Below are 14,686 nucleotides of genomic sequence, written 5' to 3' on the forward strand. Positions count from 1 at the left end.
AATTGAACAAAATATTTCAGAGACAATCTGCAAATAATCTATTTTCATATTATGCATATTTACCAAGATATCTAATATTATTTATTACTTAATATAGGATATCTAACATTGTTTATTATTTAATAGAATATATGTTCTTTCATCCATAAATGAATACATTATACTTAATTTTTGAAACTGCATGAGACTGTTCCACATTGTTGAATAATATGTTGAAATAGAATCACTTTCAAATTCATTCATTAATAACTATTAATAAAATATTACAGTAGTATTCCAGAATTTAATGACACTAAAAAATGGCACACAAGCTAATGTTATTTTCTCAAAAATGACATGGGTATATCTATTCTGAGTAAAATTAGTACGGGTTACAATAATTACACAGGTGTTATATTGTTATTTTGTTTGATGGTTTATCAAACTGAGAGTTAAAGAAATATTTTAAAAATTAGGTGAGTGCATAACCAATCCACATGCCTCTATTTGCAAATGTACTTTTCAGCTGGAAAAGAATTCAGATGTTTCAGTATTTGGTTTTGAATGTAATCTCAGAAGATTTGGGCTCAGGAAATTAGTAATATCTGAAATTCCTAAAAAGAATTTGAGGTAACTCAATAGTCTCTATCTAAGGTCCCCCGGAAACTACAGTAGACTTAACTCAGCTTGATTGATGCCCACACAATTGCCTCAGAATGGTCTCAAGACATTTACCTCTCGGTTCTGATTTTATCCTTCCTGGGAACTTTTGTTAATTTGATTAAGAAGGAGCAGGTGTACCTGCAGAGAGCAGGAAAGGCTTTCTCTATACTTTGGAGTATTTATTTTTCTATCTGCCTGTGGGCAGGCTGTAGAGTTCTCCAGCTGCTGAATTATTTACACTGTAATCCTTGAACTTGTTTCTCTGAAGACATATAAAACAGGATGGTTTGTATTGGTCACTATAAAAATATATGTAACTGATGCAATGATGCTCAAAATGAAAAGGTTGTTTTGTCTTCACAAGACATGGAAAAAGCTGGAGCTAAAAATTTATGAACTTCATACTTCAAATTCTCTTTTTGGGGGAGAACTTTAAACTTCAAATCAAAATTATAACATGAATTTACCATACAGCTATGAATGCTATATGTATACATGGTTCCAATACAAATTTCACCCCAATGCAAATGATAATTGTCTGAAGGACTCATGTGTTAATATTAAACCAGTTAGGTAGAAAATTATAAATTTTTATGGCATTTAAATGTAAATATCAAAAAAATCTGTGTATAACTATAAAAAAGTACATATATCAAAATATTGTGCTATTTCCAGAAGTGATTTCATTCCTTTTTTAATTGAATGAACTAAGTGTTTTTTTACTGCTAGGAACAAATACATGACTGCATTGAGAAAAGACTAAGTTCAAGAAAGGATAAATATCCTTAGTGATAAATTTGTCAGAAGAACCTATATAATATAATTGAAAAAAATAACCCTCATACTTAATATTCAACTTTGATGATGGAGCCAAAAATATTTGTAGTTATACATTAAATTTATTTTGTGAAAAAAATGAGAAATTTTATGTGGAAAATAATTGTAGTCTTTTTATAGTTAAAATGCTTATTTTTAATTAGTCATGGTTCATTTAAAAAAAGCCTCCTTTTAAATTTCACCACTTCGGGTTTTTTCTTATGACTGATTAATTAGTTCAAATTAATAAAATAGATTATTTTGTTCTCTGGCACAAGAGAAATCTTCAAAATGAGGAAATAATTTTTATGTCCTAATGATTTGGACTGCTTTTAGATTCTGATTAAAAAGAGTAAACTCTACCAAACTTATAGCTTACTGACACAACCAGCATGCTTTCTGCCAAAAAGGCAGCATAGACTATTTTGACAAGTTATGGGATTCTTCAGAGTTCATTATTCTTCAGCACCCCAAGGGAAATAAAGAAAAAGAAAAGTAAAATTATTGTGACTTTTGACAATTATTAGTTAGAAAAAGGAGGTAACAATTGCCAAAAAAATCACAAAAGTGAGCATGTTACCTGGCTATGACAAAGAGCACACAACTGACACCCAAGTAAGCCAGCAGAATATACATCCAGATATCAGGGGAGAGAGGATTCAGGAAGGAGAAGACGCCTGGGTTTGTACCATTGGGTTTGCGGTACAAAATACTTATTCCAAGTGTCATAAAGGGCTTGGAAAAGTCGATGACCTTCTCTCGAACGTAGGTAATAGCCAGTGGGGCAACTGCAAGGTCAGCTTTCTGTATAGAGAAACAGAAGAAAGGAGGGGGAAATTGGTTCTAAGTCTCGAGAAAGAAGTCAGTATCCAAATCAAACAAAACAAACACTCCACATTTGAGAATTGTCTGAGTAAGTATTATATTAACATTTAAAGCATTCTTGACTCTGAATGGAAGCATCTGTTTTTTCTGCTACTCATTTCTATGTCCTTCTAGATTAGCAAACCAACACTTACTGCACATAATAAAGAGAAAAACTGTACAGAATGAAAAAAACTGAAGAAACTATTGTACATTCAGTACCTGAATTATTATGCTATGGGATCATCTCATAATTATTTTTAATCTAAACTTAAAAAAAAAAACACTTAGTATCAGTTATGACTTCCTAAATACCTTGGTCAGATTCTAAATAGTAGTAATAATAATATCTACTTCAAATTATTTCACTGATAATCAAGAATCATGTTTTCCTGGTTATAGGTACAGTTAAAAGGTTTTAGTCTTTCAATAATTAACATTATGAAAATCATCTTTTAATGTGATTGTATTTACTGCCCTGAGTTTGTTTTTATCCCTCTAATTTGTTTTATATTATTTAATGAAAATCCTTGCAGCTTTGCCTAAATCACATCAGGAAATGAGTTTTTCAATTTTCATGAAGTTGCTAATTTTCCACGGTAGCTTAAATATGTTAAATTGCTAGTGCTCTTCACTCATCATGCTATAACCATCTGTCAGGATGAACTTCAGCTCTAATATATTGAAAGAAATAATTATAATATTTTAAAATAATAAAGGCACCTATTCCCATACATGACAGGAAGTTATATTTCTACATTCATTTTATTTTCATAAACTCACTGGGCTTTCAGAAAATAAGTAAGAAGTGTTCCTTGTAGTGAGCTACAGAGAGATGTACAAAATAATGAAATTGGGCCTCCACAGGTTCCTTACCTCAAGAATTGTTGGAGAACTTAAAGAAACTTCTCTAAGAAGATACCTTTGTTGACAATATTATTCCGGGTATGTGTTTGTGCACATCTGTGTGCTGGGTGTGTGTGGGGAAGAAGGAGCAATCAGATGCTTGAATAGAGTATCTTTGAGTAGCAATTGAGATAGAAAAACATTTCTCTAAAAACTAGGGCGGGGGGGGAACAGGGTCTTAAGGGCCCTGGAGAAGGTATCATCATATTTCAAATTCATAAATCAAAGAAAATATCAATTTATCAATAATAATAGCCAATGTCCTTTAAGCATCTGCTATGCAACAGGCACTGTGCTAAGAACTTTACATGAATTGTCACATTTAATCCTTACGTAATCCCACTATTATTCCCATTTTCAGATAAGGAAACTGAATCCATGAGAAGTCAAAAACTTGTTCACGGTCATAGAGCTAATTGAGCGTTGGAACTAAAACATAAACCCCAAGCTTTTGGAACCTCTGCCCAAAACTAATCATGATATGCACCTCAGAAGCCAGAAATGGAATCATGGAGACATTCCTTCATTCGTTTATCAAGGAGTTTATAGAGATGGAAAGGGGAATACATAGAAGCAAGGAGCATGATCACTAGATTACAATTAATGAGAATTTAGAAGTTAAGGTGAAGAGTTTAGGCTGATGGAATATTTTCCACAAGGAAGAGAGCATTTCCTCTAAGACAGAAGGGAAGGACATACAGACGGTTTGAAAAAGTAAACAAGTTTGTTAGGGAAATAAAGTAATCATTTAAGAAACATTGATTCTAGTAAAAAATGGACAACATGAAATGGTGGTTCGCTCGTGTTTAAGGGGTTGATTATACAGCCCAGTGTATCTATGTGTCACTTCGCTTTGTAACCTCCCTCATCATAGGCACAAAAAAAGTAGAATTTCACCACATGTCAGGCATATAAGTGCATATACTTTAAATGGCTAAAATATTTTTAAATTCATGATAGGTACCAACAAAACTTAGGAAAACAATTAAAATAACATGTGCTAAGACAAAACTACTACACTGTTCCAAAAAAGTTGTTCAATAGGCATATATTAATATGACTGGCTAGACATTCACCAAATTTCATTTTGTGTTATTTTTTAAAGATTTTATTTATTTATTTGACAGAGCAAGAGAGAATACAAGCAGGGGGAGAGGTAGAAGAAGAGGCTGATTCGGGATTTGATCCTAGGACCCTGGGATCATGACCCGAGCCAAATGCAAACTCTTAACTGACTGAGCCACCCAGTTACCCCAACATACACCAAATTTTAAATATTTTTATTTATTCATTTAGAGAGAGAGCACACACTCATGCATGAACAGGGCAGAGGGGAAGGGAAGAGAGGGAGAGGGAGAGAATCTCAAGCAGACTCTGTGCTGAGTGCAGACACCAACACCGGGCTCCATCTCCGGACCCTGAGGTCATGACCTGAGCCCAAACCAAGTGCCAGGCACTCAACCAACTGGGCTACCTTGGTGCCCTGACATAAACCAAATTTTAAAATTTACTTAGCATTGCCTAAAATACAATTTCTATTCCAAATACAAAATGGAAAAAAGACAAAATATTACACAGTAAAATATTTTCAATGATAAAAGAATCAGTTATTTGAAACCAAAGATACAGACAGTTTTAGACATTGAGTTAAAAAAAATTAACACATCAAAAGACTGTGGGACATCCATATAACAGAATATTATCCAGCAATAAAGTAAAATTAACTATCAAGGCGCGAAAAGACCTGGAAGAACTTTAAATGCATATTGCTAAGTGAAAGATGCCAGTCTGAAAATGTTCCAGTCATATGATATGATTCCAATTATATAACATTTTGGAAAAGGCAGAATTATACAGGCAATGAAAAGATCTGTGGTTGTCCCAAGGACTCAGGGAGCAGAGTGACAAAAAGGTGGAATGAGAACACGTTTACGACAGGGAAACTATTCTGTAAGAAATAATAATGGTGGGTACATGACACCATGCATTTATCAAAAACCATAAAACTGTACAACACAAAAAGTGAACCCTGATGTAAATTCTGGACTTTAGCTAATGTCTCAATATTGGTTCAACTGTAACAAATGTACTACTAATGGAAGCCGTTAATAATAAGGGGAAGTGTGGGGGTGGGTAGAATGGGAGAAGGTATAGAAACTCTACTTTCTGTAAAATTTTTCTATAAATCTAAAACTGCTCCAAAAATATCTATTTATTTTTTTAAATAACATGTTGTTTCAATCATATCTTCAATTAGTACTATTTAATGTTATATTGATTAAATTAATTAGAACTTAGTTGTTACTACTAATAGTAAAAATACAAAACTTACCAAACATCAATTGTCAAAAATAACCAGTCTCTAATTACACACCAAATATATTTCTTAAATTCATTTAAACAATCAGAACTCCGGATTAACTCGTAGCAGTAAAGAACATTATTGATACATAATAGCATTGTCAATGAATACAATCTAACTTCATTACAAGTCTATTAATAATATAATAGTTTTGAAACATAATCAAGATGATGTATTAAAAATGTTTAAAATGACAGATGTGGTATTTTCCCATCAACTGCCATGTTATTAAAGACTAAGCCATTAGAGAAAAGAGCCTGATGGTAAATTGCATAATCCAATAATTTTATCTCTGTATGTAAATGTTATGATTCCATGAACAGATTTAGTAATTGGCATTTCATTTTATTTTAAGATTTTAAGTTTTTATTTAAGTTCCAGTTAATGTCCAGTATAATATTAGTTTCAGGTGTCCAATATAGAGATTCAACAGTTCCATCCAACATCAGGCGCTAATCACAACAAGGGCACTCCTTATCCCCACGGGTGTTTTATTTTAAAGAATAAAATAAAGATGAAAGTAATAAAGTAATCTTGCACTAGGAAAAGCCAATTGTCAAAATTGTTTGAAAAAATCTATTTCAGCCAAAGAAAAATAAATCAGTTACCTGTTATGTGTCATATGAATAGCACAAAGGAAAGAAAGAGCTCACTTCTACCCAATCGGGTTGGTGAAGGCTTTACCAAATGATTACACTTGTGTTGTGTTTTGAAGAAAGAGTCTGAGATGACAAAGGTCTGAATTGAGAAGGTGGCAATAGCAAGGGAAAAAAGTCTCATGGAAGTGGCTTAAATTAAATGTGTCCATTATGGGCCAAGACGATATTCTTTGTTCCTATCGTTTCCATTAATCCTTACAACAGTTCTACCAAATTTCTAGTGTGATTTTCTTTTTACAGATGAAAAATCCGGAGTCGTGAGAGTATAAGGAATGTATACTTCCCAAGATGACTTAACCATATTCATTTCTCACTTTTTTTCTGTGCAATCAAATTAATCATAACTATTTCTTCTGCTATATTGTTTCTGTATTTCCCTGACCAAAATGATCTTCCCTATCCTCTACTATACACATTCTATAGAACATGCTCTGGTCCTTTTCCTCTTATGTAGCCCTCTTTGAACAATCCATACACATTAATTTCTCTTGAGTGAATTTTTATAGAACTTGTAAGCTTAACCGTATAATTTAATTGTAACTATATTTACCTTGTGTTGTTTCTAATGTTTTCACATACAGGTCAACTAATATGAGAGACCTGAACATAAATATTATAATTGTGTTGTCCCTGTTCCAGAGAGTGCAGGCACTTGGGAACCTGCAGTCGTGCCCTTCAATCAAAGCACATAACTCTGAACCGAGAAAATGGTGAAGAATCCCTCTCTGGAAATTTCACAAGGATGTCTGGGCTGCAGCTATCTTATGAATATATTTTTATTTAATATTCTATCATTCTATGTGAAACTCTTAAAAATTGTTTTATGATCATATTAATCAACCTAGGAGTGTCTGGGTGGCTCAGTCAGTTAAATATCTGCCTTTGTTTGACTCAGGTCATGATCCTGGAGTCCCAGGATTGAGTTCCCAGTCGGGCTCCCTGTTCAGCAGGAGTCTGCTGCTCCCTCTGACCCTATCCCTTCGCATCCTCTCTCTCTCTCTCTCTCACTCTCAAATAAATAAATAAAATCTTTAAGAAAAATAATCAATCTAACATCCCTAGGGCATTGGACAAAATCTGACACCAAGGAATTGCTTGGTAAATGTTTGCTAAGTACAGTTTCAACTTACTAAAATACAATTTAACTTACTAAAATATTCAAAGAAAATCATGCAGAGAATTTCAAAGTAAACATTTTTCCTGATCTCACTCTAGAAATAAGATTTATTTGTTCATTAATGCAATTTCTAGTGGACTAACCCATCTAGGGGAGAACAGAATAATTCTTTTTATGGAGTTATATAGCTAATAGCAATCCTTTGATTAAAGTTTTATAGAATAATGGTAACATTTATTGGTCTAATTCTAATTACCTAATACAAAAATTAGATAACAAAGCATATCTTCATGAATGTCACAATGACTCCAAATTTGATCATGTTGAGAAAACCCTCTTTACGAAGTCGTAAAAAGAACATAATATGATATTATTTTACAATACAAGCTCTGGGCAGTGAAACTTCTTATGCATGCTTCTGAAAGTTCCTGTAATTTAACAATGGAAAACGAGTTCTAAACACTTTTCATTTCCACATGTTGTGAAGTGCTCAGGAAAATGGGTAAAATGGTGCATTTGAATAAGTTGTAAATATTTTAACTGATTTAGCTAAGACATTTAGGCCAGTTAATTATGATTTTAATTTTATGTGACTTATAAGGGACACCACACTCTCCTAAACTCTTCATAGTGCATAATGTGGACACATGCTTTCACCTCTGTGTGCACTTTTAGGGAAAAATTGTTCAATTTCTGTACACATGGTGTCCCACCTCCACCAGTCTCCACCTAGTCACACCACCTGCATTCTTGCAGTGGCCATGTTTTCATTCTTGCCCACCTAGAGTCTGTTCTTCATCCAAAGGCAAGTTCTTTTTAAAACACATGCCAGATTATCACTTCTGGCTCAGAATTCTCCAATTACTTCTAGCACACATAGAATAAAACCTAATCTTGTCCTACAAAGCACTAGGAGAAATGGCCGCTGATTATTTAATCAACATCAGTTCCTATCACTCTTCTGGTCTTAGTGGGATCACTATTGTTTCAGCAACTCTGGTCGCATGGCTAATCTTTACATGTGCACACATTTCTGTCTCAAAGACTTTATACTTGTTTTTCCTTTGCCCTCATCTACATGCCTTATTCACTCAATTGAATGTTCTGATGTGTCTGTTCTCACATCATTCACTCAAAGGGATCTTTTCTGACCATTCAGTCTATCACTCTTTATCTCCTTATCATGTTTTCAGTTTCTTCATAAAACTTATCATGACCTGAAATTATGTCATTTCTTGTTGGCCTACTTCCAATAGAATGTATGTCTCTTTTGAGTAAGGAGTTTCTCCATTTTGTCCACTTCTGCATCTCCAGTGCCTACTACAGTGTCTGGGTCATTAAATATTTTTAAATGATTGAGTGAATGCATTAAACCATCATTATTGCTGATTCTTTCCCCAGTATTTCCCTAAACTTCTTTCTTATGATAAAAAAGAAGTTACCTCATTCCATTATGTTAGTTAGTATTAATTAGGTTTTGTTTAAGAAAAAAATGTAATGAGATTAAAGTTACACGTTTCATATATGTGAAAACTTAACTTCAAACTTCTTTAAATTATGTTATATACAGTATATAAACTTATATCTCTTTGTAGTTTTATAAATTATATTTATTTATTATATTATATTTTAGAACTATGCCTTCAGTTGCTTTTCACCAAACCAAGTACTAACAACATTGTGCACAATGTACAGTGGGCAATTTAGTTATAAAATACAGAGATGTCTTTCATACATGAAAGACCTGAATAGGGACAAATAACACAAGCCATATTTGTGACTTTATTAATGCTTAAGTAAGCCTACTGATAATTTCAAACAATATTGACTACATATACCAAGCTTGCCAAAAATGTCAGAATGAAAAATAAACTTCTCAACTGGTAATTCTTAAGAAGAGCCATGGCTCCAAAATATTTCTAGAGTTTGATGGATTTTTTTGTGGGGGGAGTGAGGGTTGAAGGGGATTTGATTGTTTTTGTGTGTGTGTGTGTGTTGTATTCTTCACATTCAGTTCTGATTTTGTTGTGAACTCTCAACTGGATGGCTTATAAATATTAATATTTCTGTGCTAGAATTGTTATGGTATCTTCCTTTCTCACTTCAGTATTTCCAGGGACTCACTTGTTTTTTAATGGAGTAGTTTAATTGATTTAGCTTGCTTGAAAAAAATGGGTACACAGAAATTGAGGAGTGTTTTCCATATCGACAATTTCAAGAAAACTGAATTTCAATTAAAAATAATCTGAAGGGGCACCTGGGTGACTCAGTTGGTTAAGCAGCTGCCTTGGGCACAGGTCATGATCCCAGGGTCCTGGGATTGAGCCCCATATCAGGCTCCCTGCTCAGTGGAGAGCCTGCTTCCCCCTCTTTCTCTGCCTGCTTCTCTGCCTACTTGTGATCTCTCTCTCTGTCAAATAAATAAATAAAATATTTTTTAAAAAAGTTTCAAAATAGAAAATAGAAGCAACTCAAAATAGTATTTAAAATCTCATGTTATTTCTTGAACCTAGAAAACATTTACACAATTTCTTGTTATTGATTGAAGGTATTATTTCACCCATATATTTTCTGCTAAACATTTTTTCATTTCCCAGTTTACATGGTATGGGATCACAACCAGTGGACTAAGAAAAAACTACTAGCACTAAGATGAATGACTGAACTATAGGGAATCTTTCTAATGGAATTGTGAATTTGTAATTCTGCTCTGTGAACTGTCTTCAGGGGATAAAGGATTAAGCACAGTGAATTCTCAGGGTCTGTTTTAAAATAATAGGTAAGTTATAACAACTGTAAATAATCTATGATATGAAATGTTTTAGTATGATCAGTAATCAATAATCATATAATCAAATCAGTAATCAATCGGTAATAAAATCTTTTTTAAAAAGTATTTATATTGATCTAACAGCTAGTAATTATTGGTGTTGCATGTGTATATCTTTACAATTTATTCTCTAGCAAAAAAATATTTTACAACGTCTTCTTTGGGTCCCATGACTAATAAAATTCCCTGAGTCTATATTGTTATTTTTTTTAAGATTTTATTTATTTATTTGACAAAAAGAGACACAGCAAGAAAGGGAACACAAGCAGAGAGAGTGGGAGAGGGAGAAGAAGGCTTCCCGCTGAGCAAGGAGCCCGATGTGGGGCTTGATCCCAGGACCCCGGGGCCTATAACCTGAGCCAAAGGCAGATGCCCAACGACTGAGCCACCGAGGTGCCACAAGTCTCTACTATTTAATAATTAAGTTTTGTAAAGGTTTAACTCTACTGGTTTATTTAATATCTGTTAAAAATTTTGAGGTATGAGGGAACCTAAATCCTGCCATCTATCTTGAGTCATTTATTCACGAATTTATTAAACAATTTGTTATTAAACAATTCACTAAATTATTTATCTTGAGTGACAGTTCTATGAGAGTTGCTGTTCTGATGTTCATAGCACTGGCAGAGCCAGACACAGTGAACAAGAAGACAGACACAAAGAATGAAAAAATTAGAGGATGTAATTTCAGGAAGTAAAAAATGTTAATGAGTGAAGGTAAAGCCTGATAAGAGAATCAGAGTATGACTAAGAAGAAAGGCGGGCACTCTTTTTTATAAAATGGTCAGAGGAACTTGACATTTGAAACGTCAAGGTCCTGACATTTGAGTCCAGATTTCAGTCAAGTCAGAGATAAAGCCCTGGGAGTGTCTGAGCAGAGTTCTCCTGGTGGAGGAGACTGTGAGTCACAAAAACTCTGGGGTAGAAATAAGATGGCTAGGGAACAGCAAAGAGTGTCTCTAACTCTCCTGACCTCCTCCCACATTAATCATTCTGTTGACCCTCTCCAGAAAATCCCACTGATTATAGAAACATCATATGAAAAGACACTCCAACCATAAACAAAAGGTGTCAGATTTAAGAAGAGAAAATTTGTGTCACTGCATTCCTCATGGCATTCTCTGTGTGTTTCTTCCACTAAAATAAAATACCATTTTGATTTATTCTCTTATCTTTATTCTATAAATGTGATCTCTACAAATTATTGTGTTCAAATTCAACTGCAAGAAAACTACTTGTGCCTTAGAATTTAACATACCTACCTAACTACCAATTAAAAGTTTAATCAAAACACTGATCCCATGATGTTGTAACTCAGCATCACATAATAATAACAAAAGAAAAAGAAGATTATACTGGCAAAATATTTCTGAACCTGTGACACGACCTTGTTCTTACAATACCTATGTGATCTCCTGCCTGTACAAAAATCTGCTGTTGATTAATATGAACAACTTCATGTCTTTCTGTAAGTATCACTGGGGAACAGCAATTTCTTTCTTGAATATTTGATTTTCCAAATAATTCAGGTATAATAACTGAACTTAGACCACTTCCTCATGCTTGTTAACAAAAATTGAGGTCATTCTCATATTTGCTCATGAGATTTTAGCAATATATCATCACATGTATTTAAGGATGCTTGGGTAACTCACAGGTGAATTTGAATACAAAGGTTAAGCAAAAAAGAAAGAACAACAACAAACAAATAAACAAAAAAACTGCAAAATAACAAACAAAAGCCTTTCCAATAGTAGCTACTTGCAGTTCCAATAGTGTTTGATAGTAGGAAACTGGATGCAAATAATAATAAAAAGTTCTAAGAAAAAGGTTGGAATATTCTATTATTTTATCCAAACTGCCCTTCCTTCCTTCTTTCCTTTTTTCCCCCTTCTTTCCTTTCTTTCTTCTAAAATCAGAGAGAATGAGTTTGTTTTTGTTTTTTTTTAAAGAGCATGTACAATAAAATTAAGTGTTAAAAGCAGGATTTCATAGAAGGATAAGATAAAAGAATTTAGGACAGAGGTCATAAGCAAAGAAATTTTTCTACTGAGTGGAAGTGGACCACCAATTCCAGACCACGAGAGTCTTAAATATAACCCTAATACTTAACCCTGGAATGTCATACCTAGAATTATTTTTAGGAAATAATTCTAAATTCAGAAACAGGATCATATATAAAGGTATTCCTCCAAGATCACCTGTAATCTGGAACTGTAAATAGCCTACATGACTGAAAAAGGATATGCTTAAAATATCAGGGCATAACAATAAAGAATTACTATCTGTTGTTAAATAGAATTTTATGATGTCTCCAATAAAAGAGAATGGACACTGATAATGTCAGTGAATATAGAAACATACAATACTAAACATGAATTCAACTAAATAAATACATAATAAGAGGAGGAATCTACAAATTAAATGGGTCTTGAGATATATCAACCAATCACAAAGAGAATTTTTAGATCCCAATTTAAACAAGTAATTTGTAATGAATGAGTAAATAAACTCTATGAAGCAATCAGAATCAGAAAAGTGTAAATAAATACTGTTGGTTGAATACTTAGTGTCATTAGGAATTATATTTTTCCCCCTATGGGATAATGACAATGTGGCCATTTAAAAAAAATTTTTTAGTCCCTTTTTAAGTGATATATGCTATTTATATATGAACATATGAAAAAATATGACATGATATGAAGTTTAGGAATTGCTACAAAATAACACAGGTGGCAAGAAAATTTGTGAGAGTTGAGATAAAATGAGATTAGTGAAAAGTTTTCTAAGACTCGAGGGTTGGTGATATGTACCTTGCCTCCCACTTTAATTTTCTATTTGCTCATGTTTGAAAAGTTCTATAATATAACCAACATTTTAAAAGTATAAAATCAATAATGGAAAGAAATTGAGCAAACTCAATTTAGTAGTGTAGTAGATAGTAGATAGTAGTGTTTATCAATAGTTGTAGAATTATGGTTTTACATTATTTCTAAATTTTATAATTTTTGTATAAGGAAATATATGATATATGAAATATATCGCTAATCAAATAAAACACAATTACAATAAAGTAAACCCATAAAATTTTTGTAGTCATTATGTTTAAGAATATAAAGATCAAGATACATGTGCAAAGAGCTTATTTGACCTAAACTTACAGATTAACTTCAGTACAAATACAACTAGTGTCTGAAAATAAACTATTAAATCATGAAATAGGGAAATAAAGTACTGCTTTACTTTAATTTAATTTCTGAAATTAAAGATGATATATTTTACATTTTGAGGATAAGGAAAAATAAGCTCCCCTACTTTTTTTTTTTTTTTAAGATTTTATTGATTTATTTGACAGAGAGAGACAGCAAAAGAGGGAACACAAACAGTGAGAGGGGGAGAAGCAGGCTCCCTGCTGAGTAGGGAGCCTGATGCAGGGCTTGATCCCAGGACCCTGAGATCATGACCTGAGCCAAACGTAGATGCTTAGAGTCACCCAGTTGCCCCAAGCTCCCCTTTCAAAAATATTTTAGCCTGAATGAGTCAAATGGAACCTCTGATATCAAATATTAAATAACATGTTGGAGAAAATTCTACCATATTTCAAGATTACTGATTCCTGTATTTTTCATGCATTCATGTAGTTTTTCCATGTAGGATTAAAAGGGATCAATAATCAATCAGATTATCTTTCTGTAGATGTAAAAAAAAAAAAAGTGGAACAAAGAGTAAATAATAAAGTAACAAATACCTACGATTTTAGAAGGTAATTACTATTCCTTCACTGGTTTAAAAATTTCACATAAATCTATCCCATAGTAAAGTAAAATCAGCTTTTATTTTCTCAGCTGTGAAATAATATGACAGGATCTATCAATCAGTATTTACTGGTAGACTAGACAAAATGGGGATGCAAAAACAGTTAGGCATGATCCCTCCCAGAGCTTATATAAGAGTCCTTGAAGCAAAAAATATTCAAAGGAACTATAAGAATGCAATGAATTATATGAGGAAGAGATCAATGGAGTGGCTAGAAGAAGATTCACAGGATATTTCAGACTTACACTACGAATGAGAAAAACCAATATAGCAGTTAATAGGTTTAGATTCTGAATCCATTAGCAATCCAAACTTTCCAATCAGGAGCCACAATTTGTTTCCATAGTTGGTGGCCCAAAAGAGGGGTATATTTAATCTGCCAGTCTAGCTTTCCAAAGGGAAGACTAAAACCCAAGCCATTGGCAACAGCTCAAATCATATCTAGAGTTATAACTAATGGCCTTGATTGAGCTCTGCCCACCAATAAGAATGATCCTGTCCAGTTTTGGTTTGGTATAGCTAGCACTGATGCTGGATAGCCATAGGAGTCAGTGAATACCATCATGTTTTCAACTTGTCAGGGAACCAAGCCCAGGCATTTAGAAGAACCTCTATGAATCAAGGTTCTTATTCAGTCAGCAGCTGTTTATTTCATGCTGTTGGTTGGGGGTAAA

The 14,686-nt window shown here is 33.2% G+C and overlaps 1 protein-coding gene across 3 annotated transcripts in view; it reads right to left on the bottom strand.

Moving 5' to 3' along the window:
- GRIK2 (glutamate ionotropic receptor kainate type subunit 2) overlaps nt 1-14,686 on the bottom strand; it is a gene marked incomplete at both ends in the record, with an annotated part of 637,516 nt that overhangs the window by 157,489 nt on the left and 465,341 nt on the right. For all 3 annotated transcript variants that reach the window (XM_080806625.1, XM_080806626.1, XM_080806627.1), the window contains one exon: nt 2,039-2,262. In XM_080806625.1, coding sequence (XP_080662751.1) covers nt 2,039-2,262 — 224 coding nt within the window. The remainder of the gene's footprint in view (nt 1-2,038; nt 2,263-14,686) is intronic.

The sequence above is a fragment of the Martes martes genome (assembly GCF_963455335.1).
Source record: "Martes martes genome assembly, chromosome: 6".
Classification (NCBI taxonomy): Eukaryota; Metazoa; Chordata; class Mammalia; order Carnivora; family Mustelidae; genus Martes; species Martes martes.